This window comes from Physeter macrocephalus, chromosome 16 (genome assembly GCF_002837175.3).
Source record: "Physeter macrocephalus isolate SW-GA chromosome 16, ASM283717v5, whole genome shotgun sequence".
NCBI classification, from domain to species: Eukaryota; Metazoa; Chordata; class Mammalia; order Artiodactyla; family Physeteridae; genus Physeter; species Physeter macrocephalus.
The window spans coordinates 80,038,396-80,060,302 of NC_041229.1; the positions used below are offsets into that span (position 1 = coordinate 80,038,396).

The 21,907-nt window shown below is 38.4% G+C and overlaps 1 protein-coding gene and 1 long non-coding RNA gene across 2 annotated transcripts in view; one reads left to right on the top strand and one right to left on the bottom strand.

Moving 5' to 3' along the window:
• LOC114487964 (uncharacterized) overlaps positions 1 to 10,978 on the top strand; it is an 85,297-nt gene extending 74,319 nt beyond the window's left edge. The window contains exons 2-3 of the long non-coding RNA XR_003683527.2: positions 8,085 to 8,251; positions 10,118 to 10,978. This is a non-coding gene — a long non-coding RNA (uncharacterized lncRNA). The remainder of the gene's footprint in view (positions 1 to 8,084; positions 8,252 to 10,117) is intronic.
• CCDC34 (coiled-coil domain containing 34) overlaps positions 1 to 21,907 on the bottom strand; it is a 46,534-nt gene that overhangs the window by 11,194 nt on the left and 13,433 nt on the right. The window contains 1 exon segment of the mRNA XM_007117348.4: positions 11,001 to 11,108. Coding sequence (XP_007117410.2) covers positions 11,001 to 11,108 — 108 coding nt within the window.

Genomic DNA, 21,907 nt, shown 5'->3' on the forward strand with positions numbered 1-21,907 from the left:
TGGAAGGTTGCCTATCTTCACTTCAGTTAGTTGTTTTTCTGGGGTTTTATCTTGTTCCTTCATCTGGTACATAGCCCTCTGCCTTTTCATCTTGTCAATGTTTCTGTGAATGTGGTTTTTGTTCCACAGGCTGCAGGACTGTAGTTCTTTTGCTTCTCAACTTAATCTCTTTAAAGGCTAAATGCGCATATGCCAACATTACCAGCCTGAATCTTACAATACCTGCTAGTGTTGAAGGGTCTCCTGCAGCAGAGGCGTGGGGTGGCTGTGGCTCACCGTGGGGACAAGGACACTGGCAGCAGAAGTTCTGGGAAGTACTCCTTGGTGTGGGCCCTCCCAGAGTCTACCTTGTACCTACTTTTTGATTGGGTTGTTTGTTTATTTGATATAGAGCTGCATAAGTTGTTTGTGTATTTTTGAGATTAATCCCATTTCAGTTGCTTCCTTTGCAAGTATTTTCTCCCATTCTGTGAGTTGTCTTTTTATTTTGTTTATGGTTTCCTTTGCTGTGCAGAAGCTTTTAAGTTTCATTAGGTCCTATTTGTTTATATTTGTTTTTATTTTCATTACTCTAGAAGGTGGATCAAAAAATATCTTGCTGCGATTTACATCAAAGAGTATTCTGCCTATGTTTTCCTCTAAGAGTTTTACAGTGTGTAGCCTTATATTTAGGTCTTTGATCCATTTTGAGTTTATGTATAGTGTTTATGAAATGTCTAATTTTATTCTTTTACATGTAGCTATCCAGTTTTCTCAGCACCACTTTTTGAAGAGACTGTCTTTTCTCCTTTGTATATTCTTGCCTGCTTTGTCATAGATTAATTGACCATAGGTGTGTGGGTTTATTTCTGGGCTTTCTATCCTGTTCCATTGATCTGTATTTCTGTTTTTGTGCAAGTACCATACTGTTTTGATAGTATGGTATAGTCTGAAGTCAAGTTGCCTGATTCCTCCAGCTCCGTTTTTCTTTCTCAGTATTGCTTTCACTATTCAGGGTCTTTTGTGCTTCCATATAAATTTTAAAAATCTTTGTTCTGTGAAAAATGTCATTGGTAATTTGATAGGGACTGCACTGAATATGTAGTTGCCTTGGGTAGCATAGTCATTTTGAGAATATTGATTCTTCCAATCCAAAACAATACCTTTCCACGTCATCTCTGTCACCTTTGATTTCCTTCATCAGCGTCTTATAGTTTTCAGAATACAGGTCTTTTGTCTCAAGTAGGTTTACTCTTAGGTACTTTATTCTTTTTGATGCAATGGTAAATGGGATTGTTTCCTTGATTTCTCTTTCTGATCTTTAGTTGTTAGTGTATAGGAATGCAAGATTTCTGTGTATTAATTTTGTATCCTGTACATTTACTGAATTCACTGATGAGCTCTAGTAGTTTTCTGGTAGCATCTTTTCTATGTATAATATCATGTTGCTGTAAACAGTGACAGTTTTACTTCTTCTTTTTCAATTTGGATTCCTCTTATTTCTTTTTCTTCTCTGACTGCTGTGGCTAGGACTTCCAAAACTATGCTGAATAAAAGTGGTGACAGTGGACATCCTTGCCTTGTTTCTTATCTCAGAGAGAATGCTTTCAGCTCTTTACTGTTGAGAATGTTAGCTGTGGACTTGTCATATAAGGATTGGCCTGTAATTTTCTTTTTTAGTGGTATCTTTGTCTGGTTTTGGTATCGGGGTCATGGTGGCCACATAGAAAGTTTGGGAGTGTTCCTTCCTCTGCAATTTTTGGAATAGTTTCAGAAGGATAGGTGTTAACTCTTTTCTACATGTTTGATAGAATTTGCCTGTGAAGCTATCTGGTCCTGCATTTTTGTTAGCTGGAAGCTTTTTAATCAGTTTCAATTTCAGTACTTGTGATAGGTCTATTCATGTCTTCTATTTCTTCCTGGTTCAGTCTTGGAAGCTTGTCCCTTTCTAAGAATTTGTCTATTTTTCTAGGTTGTCCATTTTATTGGCATATAGTTGTTTGTAGTAGTCTCTTATGATCCTTTGTATTTCTGTGGTGTCAGTTGTAACTTCTCATTTTCATTTCTAATTTTATTGATTTGAGTCCTCTCCTTTTTCTTGATGAATCTGGCTAAAGGTTTATCAATTTTGTTTATCTTCTCAAAGAACCAGCTTTTAGTTTCATTGATATTTACTACTGTTTTCTTCATCTCTATTTCATTTATTTCTGCTCTGATCTTTACGATTTCTTTCCTTCTACTAACTTTGGGTTTTGTTTGTTCTTCTTTCTCTAGTTCCTTTATGTGTAAGGTTAGGTTGTTTATCTGAGATTTTCTTGTTTCCTGAGATAAGACTGTATTGCTATGAACTTCCCTCTAAGAACTGCTTTTGCTGCACCCCATAGGTTTTGGATCATTGTGTTTTCATTGTCATTTGTCTCTAGGTATTTTAAAATTTCCTCTTTGATTTCTTCAGTGATCCATGGTTGTTTAGTAACATATTTTTTAGCCTCCACGTGTTTGTGTTTTTTACAGTTATTTCCTGTAGTTGATTTCTAATCTCATAGTGTTGTGGTTAGGAAATATTCTCGATATGATTTCAATTTTCTTAAATTTACTGAGGGTTGATTTGTGGCCCAAGATGTGATCTATCCTGGAGAATGTTCCATATGCATTTGAGAACAAAGTGTATTCTGCTGCTTTCAAAGGAATGTTATATAAATACCAATTAAGTCCATAGGGTCTAGTATGTCATTCAAGACCTGTGTTTCCTTGTTGATTTTCTGCCTGGATGATCTGTCCAGTGATGGGACTGGGGTGTTAAAGTCCCCCATTATTACTGTGTTACTGTTGATTTCTTTTTTTACGGCTGTTAGCATTTGACTTGTATATTGATGTGCTCCTATGTTGGGTGCACATATATTTGTGATTGTTATATCTTCTTCGTGGATTGATCCCTTGATCATTATGTACTGTCCTTCTTTGTCTCTTGTAACAGTCTTTATTTTAAAGTCTATTTTGTGTGATATGAGTTTTGCTACTCCAGCTTTCTTTTGAATTCCATTTGCATGGGATACCTTTTTCCGTCCCCTCACATTCACTCTGTATGTGTCCCTAGGGCGAAAGTGGGTCTCTTGTAGACAGCATATATATGGGTCTTGTTTTTGTATACATTCAGCAAGCCTGTGTCTTTTGGTTGGAGCATTTAATCCATTTACATTTAAGGTAATTATCGATATGTCTGTTCTTACTGCCATTTTGTTAACTGTTTAGGATTTGTTTTTGTAGGCTTTTTTCTTCCCTTCCTCTTCTCTTGTGATTTGATGTCTATCTTTTAGCATTGTGGTTGGGTTGCTTTTTCTTTTTCGTGTATCTCTTGTAGAATTTTGGTTTGTGGTTCCCAAAAGGTTTTGACATAGCAGTCTATATATGTACAAGACTGTTTTAACTTGCTGGTTTCTTAATTTCCAATGCATTATCAATATCCTGCATTTGTATTCTCTTCTCACGACTGCTGGTTTTAATATCATATTTGTGTGTGGATGATTTCCTACCTTTGCTTTATGTTTGTCTTAACTGGTGAGCTTTCCCATTCATAATTTTCTTGATTCTAGTTGTGGTCTTTTCTGCCTAAAGAAATTCCTTTAGCATTTGTTGTAGAGCTGGTTTGGTGGTGCTGAATTCTCTTAGGTTTTGTTTTGTAAAGCTTTTGATTTCTCCGTCAAATTTGAATGAGAGTCTGCTGGGTAGAGTATTCTTGGTAGTAGGTTTGTCCCTTTTGTCACTTTAAATATATCATCCACTCCCTTCTGGCCTGCTGATTTTCTGCTGAAAAATCAGCAGATACCTTATGGGGATTCCCTTGTATGTTATTTGTTTCTCTTCCCTGTTGTTTTTAATAGTTTTTCTTTGTCTTTAATTTTCATCAGTTTGATTGGTATGTATCTCATCTTGTCCCTCCTTAGGTTTATCTTGTATGGGACTCTCTGCTCTTCCCGGACTTGAGTGTTTCCTTTCTAATGTTAAGGACGTTTTCAGCTATAATCTCTTCAAATATTTTCTCAGGCTCTTTCTCTCTTCTCCTTCTGGGACCCCTATAGTGCTAATGTTATTGCATTTAATGTTGTCCCAGAGGTCTCCAAGACTGTCCTCATTTCTTTTCATTCTTTTTTCTTTATTCTGTTCTGCAGCAGTGATTTCCAACATTCTGTCTTCCAGCTCACTTATTCATTCTGCCTCAATTCTTGTCCTATTGCTTCCTTCTAGTGTATTTTTCATTCCAGTTATTGTATTGGTCATCTGTTTGTTTATTCTTTAGATCTTCTCTTTGTTAAACATATTCTGTATCTTCTCAATCTGTGCCTCCATTCTTTTTAGAAATTTTGGATCTTCTTTACTATCATTACTCTAAATTCTTTTTCAGGTAGTTTGCCTATCTCCACTTGATTCAGTTGTTCTTGTGGGTTTTTATCTTGTTCCTTCGTCTGGAACATATTTCTCTGCCATCTCATTTTGTCTAACTTTCTGTTTGTGGTCTTCTTTCCACTGGCTGCAGGATCATAGCTCCTCTTGCTTCTGGTGTCTGCCCTCTGGTAGGTGAGGTTGGTCCTGGGGCTTGTGCAGGCTTCCTGGTGGGACTGGTCCCTACCCACTGGTGTGTGGAGCTGGGTCTTGTCCCTCTGGTGGGCAGACCATGTCAAAGGGTGTGTTTAGAGGTGGCTGTAAGCTCAGTACGGCTTTAGGCAGCCTGTCTGCTGATGGGTGGGGCTGTGTCCCTATCCTGCTGGTTGTTTGGCCTAAGGCATTCCCGCACTGGAGCCTGTAGGCTGCCGGGTAGGGCCAGGTCTTGATGCCAAAATGGCAACCTCTGGGAGGGCTCAAGCCAATCAATATTCTCTGGTGCCTCTGCCACCACTGTCCTTGCCCCCCCCCCATAGTGATCCAGAGCCAATCCCAACCTCCCCAGGAGACCCTCCAAGACTCATAGGTAGGTCCAGCCCAAGCTCCTATGGAATTACTTCTTTGTGCTGGGTCCCAGTGTACATGAAACCTTGTGTGTGCCCTCCAAGAGTGGAGTCTCTGTTTCCCCCAGTCCTGTGGAGCTCCTGCACTCAAGCCCTGCTGGTCTTCAAAGCCAAGTGCTCTGGGATTCCTCCTCCGGGATTCCTCCTCCTGATGCCAGACCCTCAGCCTGGGGAGCCTGAAGTGGGGCTCAGGACTTTCCCTCTTGTGGGAGAACCTCTGCAATATAATTATTTTCCAGTCTGTGGGTCGCCCACCTGGCGGGTATGGGATTTGATTACATCATGAAAGCACCCTCCTACCATCTCATTGTGGCTTCTTCGTCTTTGAATGTAAACTGTCTTTTCTGGTAGGTTCCAGTCTTCTTTGTCGATGGTTGTTCAGCAGTTTGTTGTGATTATGGTATTTTCATGAGAGGAGGTGAGCTCAAGGCCTTCTACTCCACCATCTTTTACAGAATCAAGGGGCTGCTTTTAGTTTGGATGCTTGCTGTCTCTTTCCTCAGCATGGGCTGGCTGTTATCCTCTTGATATGGGGTGTGCAGGTGCAGCAGCCCTTGTGCACTCCCAGGACAGTGTGGGCGGTGCTTGGCGACTTCTTGCGGATCTCGTAGTGGTGGCCCATGCCTGCCTATGGAGCCCATGATTGCAGTGGTGACTTGAGCCCACACTCAGAGCTTCTGTAGGCAGTGTCCCATTGCCTGGGAGCACTTACAGGGAAAGAAGCTCTTATGGTGGTCCTGACCCTCTCCTCATGTGCCCCTAATAGTGGCACCTTGCTTTTCTGGCAGGCGCCAGCTTCTTCTGAGTACACCCTCAGTTGCCACAAGCTAGCCTCTGCAGACTGTCTCTGGACAACCAACCCCAGTCCTTTTCCTGGGTCTGACCTCTGAGGCCTGAGCTTCAGCACCCAGTCCCCACCTGCATCAACAGAGGAGCATCTCAGGGTGGAGAACGCAAGGTGGTGGTGCCGACCTTCTGTGCAGGTTACTCTCCATTTTGCCTTCTGCAAACCGGTTGCTGTGCTCTCCTCCTAGGCTCCGAAGCTCCCCCTCCATCCAGGCTGATCCCCCACCGGTGAAGGGACTCCCAGGGTGCAGGAACCTTTTCTCCTTCACAGCTCACTGCCTGCAGTGCAGGCCCATCCCGATTCCTTTCTATTTCCTTTTGTCCTACCCAGTTACTTGGAGGTTTTCTTGTCCTTTCAGAAGTTTGAGGTCTTCTGCTGGCGTTCAGTAGATGTTCTATGTGAATCGTTCCACTTGCAGATGTGTTTTGAATGTTTCTGTGGGAGTAGGTAAGCTCCCTGTCCTACTCCTCCACCATCTTGATCCCCCAGCCTGTAACTGTATTTTGAGATAGGACTTTTAAAGAGGTAATCAAGTTCATAACGGTGGGGCCCTAATCCAAAAGGACTGGTGTCCTTACAAGAGGAAGAGGAGACATCAGGGATGGGCATGTACACAGAAAAGGCCATGTGAGGGTATGGAGAGAAGGAAGTCATCTGCACTCCAGAGAGGCTGCAAGAGAAACCAAACCTTGCAGACACCTTCATTTTGGACTGTCAGCCTACAGAACTGTAAGAAAATAAATTGCTGTTGTTTAAGCCAATCTGTGGTATTCAATATTTTGTCATGACAGCCCTAGCAGACAAAGAGAATAAGCTTATGAAAAGATGGTAAATATCATTAGATCTCAGGAAAATGGAAATTAAAACAACGATATACTACTACACACTTAATAGAATGACAACGTTAAAAAGACTGAGAATCTGGCAAGGATGTGGTGCACTTGGAACTTTCAGACAATAGTGGCAGGAATGTAGAAATGGCACAAGCACTTTATAAGAAATTGCCGAACTGTTTTTTAAAGTTAAACACACACTTACCATACAACCCAGCAATTCAGTTCCTAGGCATTTACCCAAGAGCAATGAAAACAAGTATCTACAAAAAGACTTGTACATAAGTGGTCACAGGATTTTATTCACAATATCCCCAAACCCAAACTTGAAACAACCCAATTGTCCATCAACTAGTGAATGGATAGACAATTAGTGGTATTCCATAGAATAGAATATCATTCAGCAATAAAAAGGAACAATCTTAATACATGAAATATTGGCAATTTTTAAAAACAAAAGAAGCCTGACACAAAGGAATATATATTGACTGATTCTACCTATAGGAAATTCTAGAAAAGGCAAATCTAATTTACAGGAATGGAAAGCAGACTTATCCTTCCTTGGAGCTGGGGTTAGTTGGTGGGAAGCAGGGGCTGAATGCAAAGGAGCACAAGGGAACTATTTGGAGTGAAGGAAATGTTCTCTACCTTGACACTAATGCTGGTTTCACAGGTACATAAGCTTGTCAAACCTCATCAAACTTAAAATAGGTGTGTTTTATTGTATGTAAATTATTGCTCAATGAAGTTGATTTTAAAACAGACATACAGGCCCTCTGCAGCATTTAAACTAAAGAAGAGAGGATAGAATGCCTTTAGTTAGCAAAAGGAGACCAGAGCAGACATTCAGAGAGAAGTACTGAGAGAGAGTTGCCAGCCACTAAGTGGCTTCAGATTTTCTGGCACTGCAGTTCTGTACCACACAGAGAATAACAATAAATCTTTTTTTTTTTTTTTTAAGATGGTGCCCTGAGAGAACCTTTGTTTCTTCAAACTAAAGGAAACTAACAAACCAACTGACCACTCAAAGTTTCTGAATTTCTATTTTGGTTTCTTCAATAGTATCTGGCACATAATAAACATGTTGAATGCATGAATGATGCACTGATGACAGTGTTATCAATCATACACTTTGCTGATTGGAATTAATTTTTTATATTAAAAATGCAGTTCCATGGTTTATAAAAACTGTTAAAAATAAATTTATTTTTAAATTCTCAAACAATGAAGGCAAATGCCCTTTTGCAAAATATGTGGTAACACACTGTAAATCTAAAAAATGAATTAGCATGGCAACACAAAGGTTGGAGTACCAGATGAGACAAGCCATTTATTTGAAAAGGATTTAACAATTTATAGCACAATGTAAGAAATTAGCTTTGCTAATGGATACATAAATTCTTTCTGTCTGATTTTTGATAGGACACAGTGAAAATGACTTAGAGAAAATAATGCCACAGATATATCTAAAATGTGAATGAAGCTGGAAGCAGCAGAGGACCACACACCATGAAATGTAAACAGAGGAGAAAAAAGCTAGATGCCAGACAGGAAGAGAAGAACCAGAAGAGCAGTCTTTACAAATAGAGGTAAGTATAACCAAGACTGAAATAAGAAATCTGATAGTTCCTAAGGCAAAAAAAAAGAAAACAAAACAAAACACAAGAGTGATCAATTATTCCTTAGTATGCACAGGAATTCTGCAGAATAAGTAAATTTCTCAAGGTTCATTTTTAAACTCTTCTCAACCTTATGGAATCTTGCTTTCGATAATTAGTGATTTATGTCAGGGCAAGACACTTCCCTCCAAAAGAAAGAAATAATTTTTCTCAAATAATTGGATTAGATCTACTGCCACTAATTAAAACAGAATATATCATCTCTACATTCTTAGACAAACAACAACTATGTTTGATTAGCATGGTAAAATGAGCTTAATGGAGTCAAGATAAGAGAAGCTTTTAGATGAGAGAGCATACTATTCAATACATGCAAAACTTTTAATTTCTAGCTATAAACTTCAAAAAAGTATCACTCAAAGCTTGGTTGTAGTCACACAGGCTTATTTTGATTTGGGCATTTATTCACAAAGAATTCTTTCTTGTATTATGGGATGTAGCAAACTTAAAAAAAATAATTTACTTCTGAAGTAAAGAACAAATATATTTATGGTTATAACATACACATGCCTAGCCAATTTCCTTCTTATAATACTTGGATGAAGAAAGCTATGTCATCTTCAATTTACTGGCATTATTTACTAGGTACTATTATTAATACCACTAGGCATTACATTCAATAATAGTTAGGACCCAAAAGTTAGAAATAACTTAAAACTTTTGTCTTACAACTTAAACATTTGACTGAATTCATAAAATTGGATATTAATAATAAAAGCAGTACCATTCTAAATGTGTAAAAAAATCACAACAGAAAACAAAGTGACAAGATAAATATTTTTTTAATTTCTAATCTGAGATCTAATACAAGACTGTATTAAAATTGAAAGGAAAATGATACGTTTATTCATTCACTCATTTATTCCAAAAACAAATGCTTACTATATTACAAAGCATTATGTTAGTTAGATCTTGTAATGGATAAAAAGTAATATAAAAAATAACTCTTAAAAAAACACAAAAAACTCCTATACTTAAGAGTCTTAAAATTACAAGGGGGGCTTCCCTGTTGGTGCAGTGGTTGAGAATCCATCTGCCAATGCAGGGGACATGGGTTCGAGCCCTGGTCTGGGAAGATCCCACATGCCACAGAGCAAATAAGCCCGTGCGCCACAACTACTGAGCCTGTGCTCTAGAGTCTGCAAGCCACAACTACTGAAGCCCACACGCCTAGAGCCCGTGCTCCACAACAAGAGAAGCCATTGCAATGAGAAGCCCGCGCACCACAACAAAGAGTAGCCCCTGTGAGCCACAACTAGAGAAAAGCCTGCGTGCAGCAACGAAGACCCAATGCAGCCAAAAATAAATAAATTTATTAAAAAAAAAAAAAAATTACAAGGGAAGTAAAGACATGTGCATAATACAACTAGCAACAAAGTATATCATATACTGCATTGTATTTTGTATAAAGTGATATAAATTAAACAAGGACTCAGAGAAGAAAAGAATTTCCAGCATGTGATCAGCAAATGCTTCATGTAGGAAATACTTTGAGTTGGATAATAAAAGGAAAGGTAAGGTGGAAAATGTGATGAGATCCCATACTGAGTAGATACCATATAAAAAAAAAAAAAAAGGAAGTGAGACACAGAAGTGTTCTCAAAACTTCTCATGACCATATATTCCTAGGGGCTGGGGAGCACAGTCCAAAGCCCAAGATTTCTTTGACATCTACTGTGTACTTTAAAAATAATATAAAATTTATGTTCTACTCTATTAAATATCTGTGCTTGTTTTAACATAAAACTAACATTTTTTCCTTTCAAAATTTTCCAGCAACACTAATACTCTAAGAAGATGGGCCATGCTTATCCTGAGTGTGCTCCCCAAAGATGTCAGTCAGAAGCCGACAGTATGGAATGAAGGGCAGCACAGGGTGGAAGGAGATGTGGCTCAGAGAGCAGAGAGTAGAAGGTATTTAACCAGCCAGGCTAGAACAGTTCAAATGTTATTCAGAGGACAGTGGGGAATCATGAAAGATATATTTTGAACTGAGGGATGACACTTGACTTTTTGGCAAGATTAGTCTGGCAAGGACACAAAGGATGAAGTCATATTTGGGGGCATTTTTAAGCATCAGGTACTGATGTAGCTGCTGGATAACTGAACAAAAAGGCAGAAATCCCTGCCCTTATGGGGCTTACATTTCAATATGGGGAAATAAACAATAAATAAGATGAAAAATGTAATGAGACCTGACAGGAAGAGATCACAAACAGGAGAGTGGTGACTGTAAAGGAAAGGTGAGGATGATTAGAAACAAAAGAATTCTGATTATGCCTAGGTGATTGAGATGATAGTAGTACTAATATCAGAAATCAAGGAGTCAGAATGATGGTTCTATCAGAGGAGAATGGATAAAAATGGGTTGTTTTAGATTTGCAGGTCCAGAGGTCCCTACTGACCCAACAGATGAAAATCCAAGGCTCTGGGAGGTCAGGTCTGGAGATACAAACTTCATGACTACCTGCAGTCAGATACGAGTGGAAGCCACATGAGGGAAAAGGGAGAGAAGCAGAGAGCAAAGGGCAAAAGATTTGATAAATGTCCCTGAGGGGAGAATCTAAGAGAAAATGAGAAAACATAGGTAATGACAAGGAGTAACGGGACGAAGACCGCAAAGGAGACATCAGTATGTGTGCACATTTTTTCTCCTTACCTGTTCATTCTTTTTCTGAACCCATTCCTTGTGCTTTTCTTCAGCAATTATCTTTCTCTTTTCACGTTTTTCCACTTCTTTCTTTTTCTCTAGCTGTTGATTTAATTCCTGTGGATATTATTCAAGCAAAAGGCAACATTTAATAGAAGTACTCAACCTCACATATTTTTTTTTAAAAGTCTGAGGTTAACCAAATTAAACAAGAATATAGTTTCCTTTATAGAAAATATACCATTAGTGACAATAACTAACTTAAGCAACTAGTCTATGATGAAAGGAAGGCATTGGTAAAAAGTGTAAGTCATTTTTTTAGAAATGCAAATAATTCCTTGGCAGCAAAACACTAGTTTCTTAGACTAAACTTCAGCTAAATTACCCTCATTGAAATCAACTTTCCCACACATAAATTTTGGCATCACTGTATACTACTGGCAGAAGCTCAAGAAAATTGCAACTTTTTTACAGTTATAAAAAGCTTCTAGATTCTTGATGAAGATAAAGTGTAGGAATTAAATAATCCCTAAATTAAACTTTTAATTCAGAGTTACACCAAAGAAGAAGTGTAGGGAAAAAAAGGATCCAGATTTTTTCTTTGCTGATTTTATAGCTGCTGGAGTGTAAAACAAAACCACATTCATATCCTAGATTATTTAACTGCCTTGCTGTCACTTGAATCTACACGTTTGGGCATTTCCTCAGGAGAAAGAATGTGGAAAGTATGGCCAAATAAAACTACAAGCTGAATGCCACCACTCTGTCACTCATCAGTTAAATTACTGCATTAGTTGAGAATGCTGTTCAAACTAGACTCCTAGGACTCTACTACCATAATTACTGGTTATTTTTCTTCTCTCTCCTTAGATACCAGAAATCAGATACTTTTATATGTCTCCCACTGGACCTTACTCCTCATCCTCATGCCTCCCTTTCCCAAGGACCTACCTACCTCAGCATGGGTGGCAGTGAGAAAGACAATTCCAGTGTGTTAATGAAATGAAGATAAAACTTGACACCAAGAACATATCTTGTGTACTTGAGAACAACTGGTCTAAGTATACCTGTCTTCTGTGATCTCTCATCCTAAAATTCTGCTGCATCGGAAATAGCTTCCCTCACTCATTCAGAGTCTTCCAACTTTTAAACACTATACTCCCTCCATCCCCCCAAAGTAAAATATCCATCTTGGTTTTAAAAGGACTCTTCATTACCTCTGCAGCTGCTATCCCTTGATTATTCACTTAATACTTTTTTTTTTAATGGAGAACTTACTACAAAGATAGCAAGAACTGAGATGCAGGGATGAAATTCCAGAAGTCTCTGATGTGATCTAATTCCGTATACACAAAATAATGAAGTGCTGCATTGTGAGATACTGTGTTGAATAAGAGCTCAGAAAAGGTAATGGAAAGGAAGGGAAGATGAGAGGAGAAGGAGTATGGTCCAGGGTAGTAAAAAAAAAATGAGCACCATGAGAGGAACAGTGGGGAGATGGCTTGACTAGAATGGGGAGGGGAGGTGACTAGAAAGTCAGACTGTGGTACTAACTAGATGGAAAAAGGTCTTTTGAGACAGGCAGAGTAAATTAAACACTATGAAGCAGGAATACATGGCAAAAGGGATGATTTAAAACTCTTAATGATAAAGGTTGAAAACTGCATTTGAAGGGATCAGAACTATTATGAGGGAGACTGACTAGGAGGTTGCCACAGTACATGAGTTGGAAGGGGACAAAAGTCTGGACTAGTGTCACAAAACAAGGGGGAATATGTGCATGTGCATGACAGACTGGATATAGATTTGACAACCACATTTTCCAAAGTAGTCCTAAATTATTTAAATATACAACTAAAGATAGGACTGGTTACATTTATGTACCCTTTAAGATTCTTCATATAATTAAACTCAAAGTCAGAAAAAAAATCAGACATCGTATTCCTATTTTATGGTTCACAAATTCTAGTTAATGCTGACATAAGAGTTAAAGGTGAAGGAAGGGTCAAAAGTACCTAGAAAATGCTACCACTGACCCAAACAGTGCTCTAATCTCAGGATGTCTATTCAAGTAATTTGCAACCTCAGAATATACATCACATTCTGAGAAACAACCCTCCCTTCCAAGGCTGGCCCCTCTCAGAATTTCCCACCCTAAATGCCTCCATCTTTTTGCCACCAAGGCCAGCCTCTTCCAGATACAGCTGGAGTCTTCTGTCACAAGGCCCCTATGTCATCTTCTGGTACACCACTGAATTTCAACAGAATTATATATCGTCCCACAGAGTAAACACTTGATTATAGAAAACCAAAATCCAAAGAGGATCCTAAACATGCATTTTTAATTTCAATAGCTTTTGCTGACTTTCAAAGAAAGTTTTACCACTAAAGGTAACAATCAGAAAAACTCAATATCTGAGTTCCACCGACTCTATATCCTGCCCTATTCCTTCATTAAGGGCTGATGAATGAAAAGGCCAAAGCACGATGGTGAGAAAAAAAAAAAAGCACCTGAATTATTCACAAATTAGATAATTTTTATAATTTAGAATAGACGATACTAAAATGGTAAAGCAAATGTTAAAAATTAAAATTAGCCAAAGGCCATAGAGAATTTAAGGCAGTCTGCTAAACAATTTTTTTAAATAATAAAAATTTAAGTAAAATTCACATGCCCTACAAAACCAATATGCTAGCTTTTCACAATACTAATGTTCAATATTTACATTTTATCACCTCAACATAGTTACAAATGTAAAAAAAAATTGTAAGCATAATTTTGATGAGTTAAAATAATTTTTAACTCAAGCTTACAGGGATATCTGAAACAAATCTAAATGTTGCTGAAATCAAATTTAGACAGGGGATGATCTTTTTAATGACCCAGTTACCTTTAAATTTTCCTTCAAGATTTCAAGGAAGAATATAAGAAAGCCAGGGTAAATTTAAAATTAAATACTAAGTCTGACCCCTTTATTTCTAAAATGCATCTTGGTATTGTAGAAAAAAACACTTATTAAATTGGAAGTGAAAAAAACTAGGATCCAGTCCCAGCTTTGCCACTAACTGAAAAAACCTTGGCAAAGCTACTCTCTGGCCCTCATGTTTTAATAGGGATCTGAGAAGAACTGTTCCTTGTGGTTAAAAATCTGTGCTTTTAATGATATGATTTATAAATAAATTAGAGAATACAGTAAATAAGGACAGAAAATAAGGAAAACATGACTTAGAAAATAAAACAAAGGGAAAGGCATGAAAAAAATGTGAATACCGCAATAGCTCAAAATAAGTTTATACCAAAGTGAGTAGTTTACCCATATGTTATGATATCCCTGGCATAACTGATATGGTTAAGACTCATGCTAAAATATTTTAACTGCTTCAGAGTTAAGTAATGACATAGATATAAGAAATGTCCAACTACTAAATATATGAAAAGGTTTAAATCATTCAATTATACTCTGCTACCTGCTTAATCATTGAGGTAGGGACTTTATATTCATTATTTTAATCTGTTCTCAAAGTAAATCTTCAGTAATTATTATCATCTCCTTTAACATGTAACAACAACTAACTTTTACTAAGTGCTTCCTATATATTAGGCCACATCCTGCTGTACACTTAGTCCCCAAAACACTGAGGTGAATGTTATTCTCCCCTTTCACTGATAATCCAGGCAGAGAGAGGTTAAAGATCCAAGGTCTCAGTTTTGAATCCAGGATGTACGACTCAAGAATTTATGCTTTTAACCTCTCTACTACTGCCTCTCTAACATCTGGCTTATAGATGAAAAGACTGAGACTCAGAGAAGTTAAGTAACTTTTCCAAGATCACAGATTTAGAACAGCAAGACTAGAATTTGAGCCTAGTTCCATGTTACTCCAAAGCCCAGGGTTCCTTATAATTTAGTGTAATTTAATTAACTTTATGGTAATGCTGACTCTAAAAATGACTTGAAGTGACCCTCCTTTTCTTAGCGTAACAAGTGACTTCTAGTGAGGCTGGAGATAAAGCTAAATACCATAAACTGAGCTCCACAATACCACTGATTCACTAGATCGGTGTTTTCCAAACTGTGAGTCTAAAACCAATGTCTGGGTTATGACTAACCTTTAAAAAACAAAAGAAAAGAAAAGAAAAAGTAGAATAGAATAGAATATTGCCAGGTTCTGCACAAAATTAAGATATTTCAGATACATATGTAAGCAGGCATTACATATATGTATGCATTTGTGTGTGACATGACGCAAAGTAGATTTCTCACTGTGAACAAATATTTTGAAAGTTACTAAACTAAATAATGGAATTAGTAATGTTAAAACTTGAGGTTGAAGTAAGAGAAGTAAGAGTCTGCGGCCTCAACAACACATTAATTCTGAAAATAAATGTAAAAGTATTTAGAAGGTTATGACCAAAGAGAGTGGCCAAGACGATGGAGGAGAGAGACCCTGAGCTCACCTCCTCTCACAAGCACAACAAAAAAAATCACAACTATCTACAGAACAACAATCAATGAAAAAGACTGGAACCTACCAGAAAAGATCTACCACTAAAGACATAAAGAAGGAACCACAATGACAGGTAGGAGGGACAGACTCACATTACCCCCAAGGGTGGGCAACCCACAAAGTAGAGAATAAATTCACTGCAAAGCCTCTCCCATAGGAATGAGAGTTCTGAGCCCCAGGTACGGCTCTCCAGCCCTGGGGTCCAGCACTGGGAATACGAGTCCCCAGAGCATTTGGCTTTGAAGGTCAGCGGGGCTTAACTGCAGGAGCCCCACAGAACTGGGGGAAAAGAGATTTCAAACTTAAAGGGTACATACAAAATATTATGCATACTGGGACCCAGGGCAAAAGCAGTAATTTGATAGGAGCCTGGGCCAGACCTACCTACTGGTCTTGGAGAGTCTCCTAGGGAGGCATGAGGTGGCTGCGACTCACCCTGGGGATGTGGACACTGGTGACAGACACATTTGAGGCCATTCAGCTGTGTGAGCTGATGGAGGCTGCCATCTTGGCTCACTATCACCGAGACCTGGACCCAACCAAAACCCTGTAGGTGCCAGTGCTGGGATGCCTCCGGCCAAACAACTAACTGAACAGAGACACAGCCTCACCTACCAACAGACAGGCTGCCTACAGACTTCCTGAACAAACAGCCACCTCCAGACAAGGCCCTAAACACAGCTTTCCCCATCAGAGAACCAAGACCCAGCTCTACCCACGAGTGGGCAGGCACAAGCCCTTCCCACCAGGAAGCCTGCACAAGCCTCTGGACCACTCATCCACCAGGGGGCAGACCAGAAGCAAGAAAACTACAATACCACAGCTCACACACCGAGTCCAGCAACAGCAGGCCAGACCCTACCCTGGGACCGCCTGGGCCCTGGCCCTGCCCACTAGCAGGCTAACGCAACCTTTGGGACACCCTGGACCCCATACCCAACTGTATCAGGAACCAGCCCCCCAGCACCAGATTTAAAACAAGCTCTGGTATCCCTGGGCCCTGAAGCCAGGCTCCAGGACCCAGCTCTGTCTGCCAGTAGTCCTGCACTAACCCCAGGATCTGGCTTCACCTGCCAGTAGGTGGGCAACACTCCAGAGTCTTCAGGATCCTGACTCCAGCCACCAGTGAGCCAGCACTACCCCCAGGACCCCCTAAGGTTCTGCAACAGCTGCCTCATGACCAGGACCCACTAAACAACAGCCAGCAGCATCCACACAAGGCAGTGCCTGGCAACCAAACAGACTAGCGGCCAACAAAGCCTACTAGACCACCCACAGTCAGCCTGCCAGAACAGAAGGACCCATGCAGGCATATAGCTTGGGTGACGAGACAGGAGTGCACTGCTGGAACACATAGGATGTCTCCTATAGAAGACTACTTTTGCAAGGTCGAGAAAGGTAACTACCCTGCCACATACATAAAAATACAAATACCAACACAGCAAATGAATATGTTCCAGATGAAGGAACAAGATAAAACCCCAAAAGAACTAAGTGAAGTGGAGATAGACTATCTACCCGAGAAAGAGTTAAGAGTAATGATCAAAAAGATGAGAAAAGTACTTGAGAGGAGAATGGATGCCAGAGCGAGAAGTTAGAAGTTTTTAACAAAGAGTTAGAAAATATAAAGAACAGCGAAAGAGAGATGAATACAATAACTGAAATGAAAAGTACCCTAGTAGGAATCAACAGTAGACTAAATGAGGCAGAAGAACAGATCAGTGAGCTGGAAGATGGAGTAGTAGAAATCACTGCCATTGAAGAGAAAACAGAATGAAAAGAAATGAGGACAGTATAAGAGACATCTGGGACAACATCAAGCATACAAATACTTGCATTATAGGGGTGACAGAAGGATAAGAGAGAGAGAAAGGGCCAGAGAAAATATTTAAAGACATAATAGCTGAAAACTCCCCTAACCTGGGAAAGGAAAATGTTACCCAAGGCCAGGAAGCACAGTGTCCCATACAGGATGAACCTAAAGAGGAACACACCAAGACACACTGTAACCAAATGACAAAAATTAAAGATAAAGAGAGAATATTAAAAGCAGCAAGGGAAAAGCAACAAATAACATACAAGGGAACTCCCTTAAGGCTATCCACTGAGTTTTCAGCAGAAATTCTGCACGCCAGAAGGGAGTGGCATGATATATTTAAAGTGATGAAAGGGAAAAACCTACAACCAAGAATGCTCTACCCAGCAAGGCTCTCACTCAGATTAGATGGAGAAATCAAAAACTTTTCAGAGAAGCAAAAGCTAAAAGAATTCAGCACCATCAAACCAGTGTTACAACAAATGTAAAAGAAACTTCTCCAGGCGAAAAAAAAAAGGCCACAACTAGAAACAAGAAAATTACAAAATGAAAAAGCTCCCTGGTAAAGGCAAACATATAGTAAAGGTAGGAAAATATCCACACACAAACATGATATCAAAACCAGCAATCGTGAGAAGAAATTACAAATGCAAGATACTGGAAATGCATTTGAAATTAAGAGACCAACAACTTAAACCTTGTGTATACATACAGAATGCTATATCAAAGCCTCATGGGAACCACTAACAAAAAATCTACAATAGATACACACACAAAATAGAAAAAGTAAACAAACACACCTCTAAAGATAGTCATCAAATCAGGAGAAGAGAACAAAAGAGAAAGGGAAGAAAAAAACCTACAAAAATAAATCCTAAACAATTAACAAGATAGCAAGAAGAACATACATATCGATAATTACATTAAATGTAGATGAACTAAATGCTCCAACCAAAAGACATAGACTGTCTGAATGCATACAAAAACAAGACCCATATATGTGCTGTCTACAAGAGACCCACTTCAGATCTAGGGACACATAGACTAAAAGTGAGGGGATGGAAAAAGGTATTCCATGCAAACGGAAATCAAAAGAAAGCTGTAGTAGCAAAACTCATATCAGACAAAATAGACTTTAAGATAAAGACTGTTACAAGAGACAAGGACACTACATAATGATCAAGGGATCAATCCACGAAGAAGATATAACAATGGTAAATATATATGCACCCAACACAGGAGCACCACAATATATAAGGCAACTGGTAACAGCCATAAAAGGAGAAATCGACAGTAACAAAATACTAGTAGGGGACTAAAATCCCACTTACATCACTGAACAGATCATCCAGACAGAAAATCAGTAAGGAAACACAGGCCTTAAATGACACTTTAGACCAAAGAGACTTAATTGATATTTATAGAACATTCCATAGAGAACAGCAGACTATATATTCTTCTCAAGTGCACATGGAACATTCTCTAGGACAAATCACATGCTGGGCCACAAAGCAAACCTTGGTAAATTTAAGAAAGCTGAAATCATATCAATCATCTTTTCTGACCACAACACTATGAGATGAGAAATCAACTGCAAGAAAAAAAGTGTAAAAAACACAAACATGTGGAGGCTAAACAATATGCTACTAAACATAGATCACTGAAGAAATTAAAGAGGAAAAAAAAAAAAAAAAAACCTAGAGACAAACGAAAACGAAAACACAATGATCCCAAAGCTTTGAGAGGTAACAAAAGCAGTTCTAAGAGGAAAGTTTATGTCAATACAATCTTACCTCAGGAAACAAGAAAATCTCAAATAAACAACCTAACCTTACACCTAAAGCAACTAGAGAAAGAACAAACAAAACCGAAAGTTAGTAGAAGGAAAGAAATCATAAAGACCAGAGTAGAAATAAATGAAATAGACACAAAGAAAACAATAGAAAAGATCAATGAAAGTAAAAACTGGTTCTTTGAAAAGATAAACAAAATTGATAAACCTTTAGCCAGACTCATCAAGAAACAAAGGGAGAGGGCTGAAATTAATAAAATTAGAAATGAAAATGAGAAGTTACAACTGACATCACAGAAATACAAAGGATCATAAGAGACTACTACAAGCAACTATGTCAATAAATGGACAACCTAGAAGAAACGGACAAACTCTTAGAAAGGTACAATCTTCCAAGACTGAACCAGAAGAAACAGAAAATATGAACAGACCAATCACAAGTACTGAAACAAACTGTGATTAAAAAAATTCCCAACAAACAGAAGTCCGGACCAGATGACTTCACAGGTGAATTTTATAAAACATTTAGAGAAGAGTTAACACCTATCCTTCTGAAGCTATTCCAAAAAAAAACTGGAGAGGAAGGTACACTCCCAAACTCATTGTATGAGGCCACCATCACCCTGATACCAAAACCAGACAATGATACCACAAAAAAAGAAAATTAAAGGCCAATATCACTGATGAACATAGATGCAAAAATCCTCAACAAAATACTAGCAAACAGAATCCAACAATACATCAAAAGGATCATCATACACCATGATCAAGTGGGATTTATCCCAGGGATGGAAGGATTCTTCAATATCCACAAATCAATCAGTGTGATACACCACATTAACAAACTGAAGACTAACAACCATACCATCTCAAGAGAGGCAGAAAAAACATCTGACAAAATTCTACACCCATTTATGATAAAAACTCTTCAGAAAGTGGGCTTAGAGGGAAACTACCTCAACAAACTAAAGGCCATATATGATAAACCCACAGCTAACATCATACTCAATGGTGAAAAGCTGAAAGCATTTCTTCTAGGATTTAGGAACAAGACAAGGATATCCACATTGCCACTTTTATTCAGCATAGTTCTGGAAGTCCCAGCCACAGCAATGAGAGAAGAAAAAGAAATAAGAGGAACCCAAACTGGAAAAGAAGAAGTAAAACTGTCACTGTTTGCAGATGACATGATACTACACATAGAAAATCCTAATGATGCTACCAGAAAACTACTAGAGCTCATCAATGAATTCAGTAAATTGCAGGATACAAAATTAATAAACAGAAATCTGCTGCATGTCTATACACTAACAATGAAAGAGCAGACCAAGAAACTAAGGAAACAATTCCATTTACCATCACATCAAAAAGAATAAGATACCTAGGAATAAACCTACCTAAGGAGCCAAAAGACCTGTACTCAGAAAACTATAAGACCCTGATGAAAGACACCGAAGATGACACACACAGATGGAAAGATATACCATGCTCCTGGATTGGAAGAATCAATATTGTCTAAATGACTACACTACCCAAGGCAATCTAGAGATTCAATGTAATCCCTATCAAATTACCAATGGCATTTTTCATAGAACTAGAACAAAAGAATCTTAAAATTTGTAATGAAATACAAAAGACCCCAAATAGCCAAAAGACCCCAATAGCAGTCCTGAGAAAGAAAAACAGTGCAAGAGGAAATCTGGCTCCCTGACTTCAGGCTATACTACAAAGCTACAGTAATCAAAACAGTATGGTATTGGGGCAAAAAAGAGAAATACAGTTCAATGGAACAGGATAGAAAGCCCAGAAATAAACCCACGCACCTATGATCAATTAATCTTTGACAAAACAGGCAAGAATATACAGTGGAGAAAAGACAGTCTTTTCAATAAGTGGTGCTGGGAAAACTGGATAGCTACATGTAAATGAATAATATTAGACTGTTCTCTAACACCATATACAAAAATAAACTCAAAATGGATTAAAGCCCAAAATGTAAAGCCAGATACTATAAAACTCTTAGAGGAAAACATAGGCAGAACACTCTTTGACATAAACTGCAGCAATATTTTTTTGGATCTGTCTTTTATAGTAATGGAAATAAAAGCAAAAACAAATAAATGGGACCTAATTAAACTTAAAAGCTTATATACACAGCAAAGGAAACCATAAACAAAATGAAAAGACAACCTACGGAACGGGAGAAGATACTTGCAAATGATACAACGAACAAGGGATTAATTTCCAAAACATACAAAAAGCTCATACAGATTAATATCAAAAAAAAGAAACAACAGAATCAAAAAATAGGCAGAAAACGTAAATAGACATTTCTCCAAAGACATACAGATGGCCCAGAGGCACATGAAAAGATGCTCAACATCGCTAATTACAGAGAAATGCAAATCAAAACTACAATAAAGTATCATCTCACGCTGGTCAGAATGTCCATCATCAAAAAATCTACAAATAATAAATGCTGGAGAGGGTAAGGAGGAAAGGGAACCCTCCTACACTGTTGGTGGGAATGTAAATTGGTGTACCCACTAGGGAGAACAGTATGGAGGTTCCTTAAAAAATTAAAAATTGAGTTACCGTATGATACATTTCCACTCCTGGGTATATATCCAGAACAGATGAAAACTCTAATTTGAAAAGATACATGCATCCCAATGTTCACAGCACCACTATTTCAAATAGCCAAGACATGGAAGCAACCTCAATGTTCATCAACAGATGAATGGATAAAAAAGATGTGGGATATATACAGACACACACACACACACACACACACACACAC